Source organism: Mus pahari, chromosome 2 (assembly GCF_900095145.1).
Source record: "Mus pahari chromosome 2, PAHARI_EIJ_v1.1, whole genome shotgun sequence".
Lineage (NCBI taxonomy): Eukaryota > Metazoa > Chordata > Mammalia > Rodentia > Muridae > Mus > Mus pahari.
This window is the reverse complement of record NC_034591.1, coordinates 154,305,967-154,318,150: the sequence shown is the minus strand read 5'-3', so window position 1 is coordinate 154,318,150 and position 12,184 is coordinate 154,305,967. Positions and strand designations below refer to the sequence as shown.

Sequence of the window (12,184 nt, the reverse complement as noted above, 5' to 3'; positions counted from 1 at the left end):
CTCTCTCTCTCTCTCTCTCTCTCTCTCTCTCTCTCTCTCTCTCTCTCTCTCTCTCTGTGTGTGTGTGTGTGTGTGTGTGCGTGTGTGTTTGTGTGTGTTTGTTCAAGAAAAACAGTGATGAGAAAGAAACAGGAACAATGAAAGCACATCTTAGAAATTATTGTTCTTTGGCCTTATTGAAATGGTTACCCATTAAGTGAAGCAAAGACCTCGGAGTTGCGATCACTATACTTCATGCATTTGGTTCCTTTACAGCCGCAGAAAGCAAAATGCTCCCTCACAAGTGAGCTGCACTGGGCAGATGGCTTTGTGATTTTGTACGACATCAGCAACAGGCCTTCCTTTGCTTTTGCAAAAGCCCTTATCTACAGAATTCGGGAGCCACCGACGACTCATTGTAAAAGGCAAGACATTTCCTTCCCATCTTCTTCCCTTTCTACTAAATCATCGTCTTGCCGAGAGCATCATTAGAATGGATTTAATACAGGCTTCCAATTACAAAATTTAACAGCCCTGAACAATTCACCTTCTCATTCCACAGGAGTTACACACGTAGTAAAAGGAATCAAATGAGAATGCTTTATACCCTGGCTGACATAAACAGTTACTAGCCCAGAGTAAATGGCTATTTTACAAGACAGCTGCTACTGTTAACATGACACTCACGAGCAGAATCATGGTGTTCTGCACAGCATCTCCTCCTCGCCTCCACCTTTCCTTTTTATCCTCACAAAAATGTTAAGGATCCTAAATAAATCCAGATTTACTATGTTTGGTATCTTGTGAAATCCAATTTCTTGTCACTGGGTTGCCCAGGATGTCACAGCAGAAACATAATGAATAGTCAACCATCTACAAATGTTAAGGGTGTGGATACGTTTTTTTCTCCACTTTAGCCCCCAAGATAAAAAAATGTGGTCAGTAATTCACTGTAAGCCTCCTTGACACACAGACAGTGAAGGAAGATGACTATATTTAGAGAGCTGTTGCTCCAGTAATTAAACACTTAGGTGTTTGAGATCCTAAGTTTAATCTCCTCTCTCTTTAATGTTTGAACATTTCTCATTAAAGTGTTCATTTTTCTTCAAATGCTGGTGTGAGGAGCTACATAGGTTCTTACCAGTGCTATACATAAAGTCTAAAATGATGGTATCCTTTAGTGGACCATAAAGTTTTCAATTTTATTACTGTAGATTGCCACATATGTACATGTGATACCATAGCTCCTATAAATGGCAATGGAATTAATTACTTTTGTATAGGCATGTGATAGTACTCAGCAGAAAAATAATATGGAATAATGGATTAATCTTGGCTCTGGGTTTCAAGTGGTCAGTCCTTCTCACATAGCTCCATGTTTATGGGCCTTCACTGAGGTAGAATCTTATCATTCTGTGGTGGGGGCTATTTTCCCGTTTTGCTTAACACATAATGTGACAAACTGGAGAAGATTACAGCCATTCTAGGTTATTGTATCTATCCCCAAATAAAGAATACCTCAGTGCTTTTCCAAACTCAAATCATTGAGAATATTGTTTTTGTTATTTATTTCATTCTGCGGAAAATGACTTTGTAACAGTGAGGATGTGTCTCTAAGTACATCTATGACCATGACCATAGATATAACACCTGCTAGCACTCTTAACTTTTTGACCTTTGGATATAAACTTACCTTATTTTTTACAGTGGTTGTTGTCTCCATCTTGCAAAAGTTATCCATTGTGTTTCAGGGTGGCGGAACCAGCTGTGGTTTTAGTTGGCAACAAGCAAGACCTCTGCCACATGCGAGAGGTTGGCTGGGATGAAGGGCAAAAGCTAGCGATTGATTTCCACTGCCAGTTCTGCGAGCTGTCTGCAGCAGAGCAGTCCTTGGAGGTTGAGGTGATGTTTCTCAGACTCATCAAAGACATTCTGATGATCTTCAAACAGAAGGAGAAGAGAAGACCCAGTGGGTCTAAATCAATGGCCAAACTGATCAATAATGTATTCGGAAAGAGAAGGAAATCTGTTTAGTAGACATATAATCCAGCAGAATTGATCCATCAAAGAGTTTCAAATACTTAAATGGCAATTAAACTTACAATTTATACAATTAAAAGACAGATTTTTTTTTTGAGCTGTGAAATGAATAAAAAATTAGTCATGGCTTCATCTTAAAATATATAATTTGTTCTTTGAGTTATATTTGGTTCACATTGTTTCCTACACAAACTTTCTCTTGTATGAGTGAACACTCACTCTGGTGTAAGACTGGAGAGCTGACCCTGCGCCTCATTGAAAAAACTCTGCAAATACCGCTTTATTAAATAACAATAAATTTTTAAAAAGTACTATTATAATGTGTGTGAACCACTTTTCTATTTTGTTATTGTTTTGAGTAAAACAAACAGATATTCAAACAGCCAATGTTTAGTTGAGCACAAGCTATCAATTTTAAAAGGATGCCATGATATTTAACAGGTTTTAACTTTAAAACAAGATTTATGGTTGGATATGTTAAATAACTTGCCCATGAATAAATATTTTATATTTGATAAAATAATGAAGCAGTTGTGTTGTATGAATTAGGTACTAGTATTATATCAGTAAAATATACAAAACATAACATTCAAGTTAATAGAGGAATTATTTTGCTGGCTTTCGATCTGAAGGGATATAGTCTATCATTCAGGAGGTCATGATGGCAGAAGTATGGTCACACTGCATGACATTTCAAGAAGATGAGCACTGGTTCTCACTTGACTTTCTCATTTTTCTTTTTAATTGGATATATTCTGTATTTACGTTTCAAATGTTATCCCCTTTTCTGGTCCTCCCACCACCCTTCCCCATCCTCCCTCCCCCTGTTTCTATGAGGGTGTTCCTCCACCCACCCACCCACTCCCACCTCCCTGCCCTGGCATTTCCCCAAACTGGGGCATCTATTGAGACTTTATAGGTCCAAGGACCTCACCTCTCATTGATGCATGACAAGGCCATTCTCTGCTACATATGCAGCTGGAGCCATGTGTACTTCTTTGTTGATGGCTTAGTTCCTGGGAGCCCTGGGGGGTCTGGTTGGTTGATATTGTTGTTCTTCCTATGGGGTTGCAAACTCTTTCAACTCCTTCAGTCTTTTCTCTAACACCTCTATTGGGGACCCTACACTCAGTACATTGTTTGGCTGTGAGCATCCACCTCTGTATTTGTAAGGCAAGGCCTCTCAGGAGACAGCCATATGAGGCTCCTGTCAGCAAGCACTTCTTGGTGTACACAATAGTGTCTGTGTTTGGTAACTATATAGGCTGAATCCCCAGGTGGGACAGTCTCTGGATGACCTTTCCTTCAGTCTCTACTCTACACATTATCTCCATATTTGTTCCTGTGAGTATTTTGTTCTTCTAAGAAGGACTGAAGCACCCACAAATTGGTCTTCCTTCTTTTTGATCTTCATGTGGTCTATGAATTGTATCTTGGGTATTTGGAGCTATTGGACTAATATCCACTTATCAGTCAGTGCATACCATTCATGTTCTTTTGAGATTGGGTTACCTCACTCAGGATGATATTTTCTAGTTCTATCCATTTGTCTAAGAATTTCATGAATTCATCATTTTTAATAGCTGAGTAGTACTCCATTGTGTAAATGTACCACATTTTCTGTATCCATTCCTCTGTTGAAGGACATCTGAGTTCTTTCCAGCTCCTGACTACTAAAAATAAGGCTGCTATGAACATAGTGGAGCATGTGTCCTTATTAAATGTTGGAGCATCTTCTGGTTATATGCCCAGGAGGGGTATAGCTGGGTTCTCTGATAGTACGATGTTCAATTTTTGAAGGAACCACCAAACTGATTACCAGAGTGGTTGTATCAGCTTGCAATCCCAAAAACAAAGGAGGAGAGTTCCTCTTTCTCCACATCCTTGCCAGCATCTGCTGTCACCTGAGTTTTTGATTTTAGCCATTCTGTCTGATGTGAATCTCAGGGTTGTTTTGATTTGCCTTTCCCTGATGACTAAGGATGTTGACTGTTTCTATAGTTGTTTCTTGGCCATTTGATATTCCTCAGTTGAGAATTCTTTGTTTAGCTCTGTACCCCATTTTTAATGGGGTTATTTGAATTTCTGGATTCCAGCTTCTTGAGCTCTTTGTATATATTGGATATTAGTCCCCTATCAGATTTAGGATTGGTAAAAATCCTTCCCAATCTCTTGGTGGCCTTTTTGTCTTGTTGACAGTGTCTTTTGCCTTAGAAGCTTTGCAATTTTATGAAGTCCCATTTGTCAATTCTTGATTTTACAGCACAAACCATTGCTGTTCTGTTTAGGAACTTTCCCCTGTGCCCATATCCTTGAGGCTTTTCCCCACTTTCTCCTCTATAAATTCCAGTGTCTCTGGTTTTATGTGGAGGTCTTTGATCCACTTAGACTTGAGCTTTGTACAAGACCAATTTGCATTCTTCTACATGCTAACTGCCAGTTGTGCCAGCACCATTTGTTGAAAATGCTGTCCTTTTTTCTACTGGATGGTTTTAGCTCCCTTGTCAAAGACAAAGTGACCATAGGTGTATGGATTCATTTCTGGGTCTTCAATTCTATTCCATTGATCTTCCTGCCTGTCTCTGTACCAATACCATGCAGATTTTATCACTATTGNTNTGTAGTATAGCTTGAGGTCAGGGATGGTGATTCCCCCAGAAGTTTTTTATTGTTAAGAAAAGTTTTCACTATCCTGAGTTTTCTGTTATTCCAGATGAGTTTGCAAATTTCTCTTTCTAACTCTATAAATTTTTATGGGGATTGCATTGAATCTGTAGATTGCTTTTGGCAAGATGGCCATTTTTACTCTATTAATCCTGCCAATCCATGAGCATGGGAGATCTTTCCATTTTCTAAGATCTTCTTTGATTTCTTTCTTCAGAGACTTGAAGTTCTTCTCACACAGATCTTTCACTTGCTTAGTTAGAGTCACACGAAGGTATTTTATATTATCTGTGACTATTGTGAAGGATGTCATTTCCCTAATTTATTTCTCAGCCTGTTTATCTTTTGTGTAGAGGAAAGCTAATGATTTACTTGAGTTAATTTTATATCTAGTCACTTTGCTGAAGTTATTTATCAGCTTTAGGAGTTGTCTGGTAGAATTTTCGGATCACTTAATATATGATACTATCATCTGCAAATAGTGATATTTTGACTTCTTTCTTTCCAATTTGTATCCCTTTGACCTCCTTTTGTTTTTCTTAATTACTCTAGCTAGAATTTAGAGTACTATACTGAATAGGTAGGGAGAGAGTGGACAGCATCATCTAGACCCTGATTTTAGTGGGATTGTTTCAAGTGTCTCTACATTTAGTTTGATGTTGTCTACTGGTTTGCTGTGTATTGCTTTTACTATGTTTAGGAATGTGCCTTGAAATCCTTATCTTTCCAAGACTTTTAACATGAAGGGATGCTGAATTTTGTCGAATGCTTTTTCAGCATCTAATGAAAGGGTCACACGGTTTTTATTCTTTGAGTTTGTTTATGTAGTGGATTACATTGATGGATTTCTGTATATTGAACCATCCTTATATACCTGGGATTAAGCCTACTGAATTGTGATGAATGATCATTTTGATGTGTTCTTGGATTCAGTTGGAAAGAATTTTATTGCGTATGTTTGCATCAATGTTCATAAGGGAGATTGGTCTTAGGTTCTCTTTCTTTGTTTGGTTTTTGTGTGGTTTAGGTATAAGTGAAATTGTGACTTCATAGAATGAATTGAGTAGTGTTCCTTCTGTTTCTATTTTGTGGAATAGTTTGAAGAATATTGGTATTAGGTCTTCTTTAAATTTAGAATTTTCTACTAAACTCATCTGGTCATGGGCTTTTATTTGGTTGGGAGACTATTAATAACTGCTTTTATTTCTTTAGGGGTTATGGGACTGTTTAGACTGTTTATCTGATCCTGATTTAATTTTGGCACCTGGTATGTGTCTAGAAAATTGTCCATTTTGTCCAGATTTTCCAATTTAGTTGAGTTTAAACTTTTGTAGTAGGGCATGATGATTTTTTGGATTTCTATGATTCCTGTTATTATGTCTCCTTTTTCATTTCTGATTTTATTAATTTGAATACTGTCTCTGTGTCCTCCAGTGAGTCTGGCTAAGGGTTTATCTATCTTGTTGATTTTCTCAAAGAACCAGCTCCTGGTTTGGTTGATTCTTTGTATAGTTCTTATTGTTTCTATTTGGTTGATTTCAGCCCTTAGTTTGATTATTTCTTGCTATCTACTCCTCTTGAGTATATTTACTTCTTTTTGTTCTAGAGCCTTCAGGGGAGTTGTTAAGCTGCTAGTGTAAGCTCTCTCCAGTTTCTTTTTTGAGACACTTAGAGCTATGAAGTTTTCCTCTTAGCACTGCTTTCATTGTGTACCATAAGTATGGGTCTAATGTGCCTTCATTTTCATTAAATTCTAAAAAGTCTTCAATTTCTTTCTTTATTTCTTCCTTGACCAAGTTATCATTGAATAGAGAGTTGTTCAGCTTCCACGTGTATGTGTGTTTTCTGTTGTTTTTGTTGGAATTTAAGACCAGCCTTAGTCCATGGTGATCATATAGGGTGTGTGGGATTATTTAAATCTTGTATCTGTTGAGGCCTGTTTTGTGACCAATTATATGAGAAGGTACCATGAGGTTCTGAGAAGAAAATATATTCTTTTGCTTTAGGATGAAATGTTCTATAAATATCGGTTAGATCAATTTGGTTGATAACTTCTGTAGTTTCACTGTGTCTCTGTTTAGTTCCTGCTTCCATAATCTGTCCATTGCTGAGAGTTGGGTGTTGAAGTCTCCACTATTATTGTGTGGGGTACAATGTGTGCTTTGAGCCTTAATAAAGTTTCTGTTATGATTGTGGGTGCCCTTGATTTGGAGCATAGATATTCAGTATTGAAAGTTCATCTTGGTAGATTTTTCCTTTGACCAGTATGATGTGTCCTTCCTTATTCATTTTGATACCTTTTGGTTGAAAGTAGATTTTATTTGATATTAGAATGGCTACTCCTGCTTCTTTCGTGGGACCAGTTGCTTTCAAAATTGTTTTCCATCCTTTTACTCTGAGGTAGTGTCTGTCTTTGTCACTGAGGTGTGTTTCCTGTATGCAGCAAAATGCTGGCTCCTGTTTATGTATCCAGTCTGTTAGTCTATGTCTTTTTACTGGGGAATTGAGTCCATTGATATTAAGAAATAAGTGATTGTTGCTTCCTGTTATTTTTGTTGTTAGATGTGGAATTATGTTTGTGTGGCTATCTTCTTTTAAGTTTGTTTAAAAATTACTTTCTTGCTTTTTGCAGGGTGTAGTTTCCCTCCTTGTGTTTGTGTTTTCCATCTATTATCCTNTGTAGGGCTGGATTTGTGGAAAGATATTGTGTAAATTTGGTTTTGTCATGGAATATATTGTATTCTCTGTCTATGGTAATTGATAATTTTGCTGGGTATAGTAGTCCGGGCTGACATTTATGGCCTGTTAGGGTCTGTATGACGCCTGCCCAGGATCTTCTAGCTTTCATAGTCTCTGTTGAGAACTTTGGTGTAATTCTGATTGGTCTGTCTTTGTATGTTACTTGACATTTTTCCCTTTTTGCTTTTTAAATATTCTTTCTTTGTTAATGCATTTGGTGTTTTGATTATTAAGTGTTGGGAGGAACCTTTTTCTGGTCCATTCTATTTGGAGTTCTGTAGGCTTCTTGTATGTTCATGGGCATTTCTTTCTTTAGGTTAGGGAAGTTTTCTTCTCTAATTTTGATTTATACTAAATATATACATATTTCAGTATCTTTTAGTATATACATATATGTATATATGTATATACTAAATATATACATATATTCAGTATATAGATACTGGCCCTTTAATTTGGGAATCTTTGCTCTCTTCTATACATACTATCCTTAGGTTTGGTCTTCTCATTATGTCCTGAATTTCCTGTATGTTTTGGGTTAGAAGATTTTTGCTTTTTGCATTTTCTTTGTTGTGTCACGGTTTTCTACAGTGTCTTCTGCACCTGAGATTCTCTCTTCTATATCTTGTATTCTGTTGGTGATGCTTACATCTATGATTCCTGCTCTCTCTCCTAGGTTTGCTAACTCCAGGGTTGTCTCTCTATGATTTCTTTATTGTTTCTATTTCCATTTTTAGATCTTGGACTGTTTGTTCATTTCCTTTGCCTGTTTGATTGTGTTTTCCTGTAATTCTTTAAGGGATTTTTGTGTTTCCTCTTTAAAGGCTTCTATCTGTTACCAGTGTTCTCCTGTATTTCTTTAAGGGGGTTAGTTATGTCCTTCTTGAGGTCCTCTATCATCATCATGAGAAGTGATTTTAGATCCTAGTCTTGATTTTCCAGTGTGATGGTATATCCAGCACTTACTATGGTGGGAGAATTGGGTTCTGATGACGCCAAGTAACCTTGGTTTCTATTGCTTATTTTCTTACATTTGCCTCTCACCATCTGATTATTTCTAGTGCTACCTGCCCTCGCTATATCTGACTGGAGCCTGTCCTTCCTGTGATCCTGGTTGTGTCAAAACTTCTCAGAGTCCAGCTGTCTCTGTAATCCTGTGATTCCAGGATCCCATGATCCTGAGGTTTGGGGGGTATCAGAGTTCCTGGGAGTCAAGTTTCTTCTGGGACCCTGAGAACCTGGTGTGACCAAGCTCCTTTGATCCTGGGATCTTGTGATCCTGTGATCCTTGGTGTGTTAGTGTGCTTAGGATTTGAGCCTCCTCTGGGTGCTGTGGGACTGACTATGGAGTTTGCACCCAAGGTAAACTGGCACAAACTGAAAGGAATCGGAGCCACTGGTTCGGTAGGGTTCCTGTGTCCCTGGATCCTGCCAGTTCCAGTTACTCCTGATGGTGTTGAACAGATGTTGTGTCCTACTCACCCCTGATCCTATGGTCCTTGGCATGCTAGAGTACCTGGGAGTGGAGTATTCTCTGGGAGCTGTAGGACTGGCTGCCCACATTTTTCTTTTTATTGAGCCTGGGACACCAATCATTCATGATGAATCTTCCTTACCCAGTGAAGCCTCCTGGGAAACCTTTTCACAGACTTACAAGGTTGCAGTTGTTGAGGACATTGCTCACAAAGAACTTCATGAATAGCATTAAGATCAGTTGTAAATGATTAGTTATCTAGTTTAGTTTATTTAAGTAAATAAAGTATTCAAATTTGTTGCTGTGATAAAAACAATGACCAAAGCCATCCTAAGGAAGAAAGGGCCTATTCATCTTGCAGGCTATAGTCCATCACAGAGAGAAGTCAGAGAAGGAGCTTGAATTTGAAGTCACAGATTAATGCTGCTTATTGCTTGCTGTCTGTGGCTTGCTCAGACTGCTTTTCTATACACCAAGGCTTGCCTGCTAAGGAACTATACATCCTACACCAATTAGCAATCAGATCAATAGGAGGCAATTCTGCAATAGAGATTTTTCTCGTTAAAGATATGCCTGCATTTGTGCTAAATTGACAAGAACTGACCACTGCAATGGACAAATGTACAACTTTGGAGGCTTTGCTACTGTGAAGTGTACACTTTTGTATATGATACAAACTTTATTATACCCTGTGGGCTGTTCTTTCTTTGTAAAGACAATGCTATACCTTCTAATCTATACTTTCTAAACTATAGTACTTCTAAACTATAAGTACCTTACTGTACTTATGTGCCTATTCCACTCTGAAACTATTTGCCTAAAATCTGGCAAAATGTTGATAATTACTACTGTTTGGGTTTTTTTATTGTTGTTGTTTTTTGTTTTTCGAGACAAGGTTTCTTTGTATAGCCCTGGCTGTCCGGGAACTCACTTTGTAGACCAGGCTGGCCTCAAACTCAGAAATCTGCGTGCCTCTGCCTCCCGAGTGATGGGATTAAAGGCCTGTGCCACCATGCTCAGCTGATAATTACTATTGATCTCAGAGAAACTTGGACTATAGGAATGACATACTCACACTTGGTTACTATATGGAAACAGAAGCTTAGCAACCATGATACAAGAGGGTTTTGAGTAGAGGATGATAAACTTGAGTGGAGCAAAGGTGGCACAGCATGTTAGGTGAAAGAGGAAAGAATCCATGCATATGAGCTTATTCAGTCACAATTTAAGATATTAGGAAGATACCTCGAGATATTCTACATTACTGTTTCTTAAAGACTGAACATATTTACATCATTCACTCTATCTTCTAGTTCAGTCTATTTGGCTGTAAATGTCAAGCCTCATTTTTCTTTACAGTTGCATATTATTCCATCGTGTATATGTAATACATTTTCATTATGCATTCACCAGTTAAAGGACATTTAGGTCGTTTCAGTTTCTTATTATGATAGGGAAATAGACAATGAACATGATTCTGTTGAGTCAGGTTCCTTAGGCCACATGCCAAGAAGCTGTACAGTTGGGGTATGTGACAGATTTAATTTTAGCTTTTGGAGAGTTCTCTACACTGATTTCCAGGCTGGTTACACCAGTTGTACTTCTGCTAACAGATGATGAGAGCTCCTTTTTCTGCATGTTCTCTCCAGCATGTGTTGTAGTGTTCTTTCCCCCTTGCCATTGTGACTGGGGTGAAATTCAACTTCAGAGTGGTTTGAATTTTCATTTCTCTGATTGCTACCAATGACAAATATTTTACAAGATATTCCTTAGATATTTTTATTTCTCTTGAGAATTCTCTATTCAGAGCAACAGCCGGTTTTCTAATTGAATCTGTTATTTGCTTGATTTTTTTTTTTTTTAATATTCTGGATTCTAGTCTCTACCAGATGTATAGCTGGAAAAGATTCTGTCCTACTCAACGAATCTCTTCTTTGCTTTATTATTTCTTTTGCTGTGAAGCTTTTTAGTTTTATTAACTCTCACTTGCCAATTGATGGCCTTAGCTTCTGGGCAAGTAGAGTTCTGTTCAGAGAGTCCTTTCCTGCACCCCGTGCCCCAGGTGAGCACCGCCTCGGTTCACGCCCAGCAGCTCATTGTTTCAGGCTCCACTTCAGTGCTTTGAGGTGTTTGGCCTTAGTTTTTGTACAAAGTGATAGCCATGGGTCTTTCACTCTTTCGCATGGATCATCTTATTGTATAGTGACCTGTCTTTGGTGGTTGCACTCCCGTAGATATGACCACGAGAAGCAAAAATCTCTGAGAAATCTAGCCACACCCCTTTTCCTCAGGCATCCTTACCATATCTTTTATCCTCCAGTCTTAGCCCGTAATCCATCTCTGATCAACTGGTCACCAGTTACTGCCTAGAAGTCAGTTTGAGTAAGGCTACCCTTCTACCTGGGAAGATAAACACTGATGTAGGCTGTATGCAGTTCTTGCCAATTGTGTAATTTCTTTCTGCTGGTAAATGCCATGATCTAACTGTGTAGTAGGAAATGACAGATGCATCTCCAGGTTGGTGCACGTGCTAACTCAGTAAAAGCTTCCAATTGGCAGAGATAGTCACTGCTACATGAATGGGAAATATATTTTCTTTGTGCGAATTGCCTAGAAAAGTCACTGATAGGCCTTGTTCGCACTTATTTTTTGAAATTTTGTTGATCTTTTATATCTCACTATTGACCTCAGTTATTGGATATTGGCTGTGTATCCACACATGAACAGCATGTTGACACTATAATGTTGTGCATATGTCTGAGTATATGAGTATATGTATGTAGTTACTTATGAAGTCCACAACAGAGAGTAGCATCCCTGGGAGGTGGAGTTGCCTTGGCTCTAGATTAATGAACATGATTATTGGGAATTGAACTCTGTTTTTCTGCAATAGCAGGCAACATTCATTAATGCTACTCCATCTCTACAGCCTCAAAATGTCTCATTTTTAGAGATGTTTCTCCTCATTCTTTTTTACAGCCAAAGGAAATAATTTGGGGGGGATGATTTTGCCTTAAAATAATATTTTTGACTCTTAGTTAATGGGATCAAGTGAACCCATGGTAAGCAAAGGCATGCTAGTAGAGATGAATCTCTATAGTCTATCAGTAAGGAATGCTAGGGGAGACAGACTTCTACAGTCTATCTTTTTGGGATTTTGCTTTTGGGGCATCTCAAGGCCCAAATTGGGCTACCCAGTGTCACTAGCATGAGATGTCCAGCAAAATCTGTGAACATACATCCAAGAGGTCTATAAGAAAACTGGGTTATTGAAATTGCCAACCTTTG

The 12,184-nt window shown here is 38.2% G+C and overlaps 1 protein-coding gene across 1 annotated transcript in view; it reads left to right on the top strand.

Annotated features, from left to right (window-relative positions):
* Window positions 1-2,261, top strand: part of Rergl (RERG like) — an 8,873-nt gene extending 6,612 nt beyond the window's left edge. Inside the window, exons 4-5 of the mRNA XM_021191705.1 lie at window positions 256-404; window positions 1,731-2,261. Of these exons, the coding sequence (XP_021047364.1) occupies window positions 256-404; window positions 1,731-2,013 (432 nt within the window). The 3' untranslated portion in view covers window positions 2,014-2,261. The remainder of the gene's footprint in view (window positions 1-255; window positions 405-1,730) is intronic.
* Window positions 2,262-12,184: the final 9,923 nt, after the last annotated feature.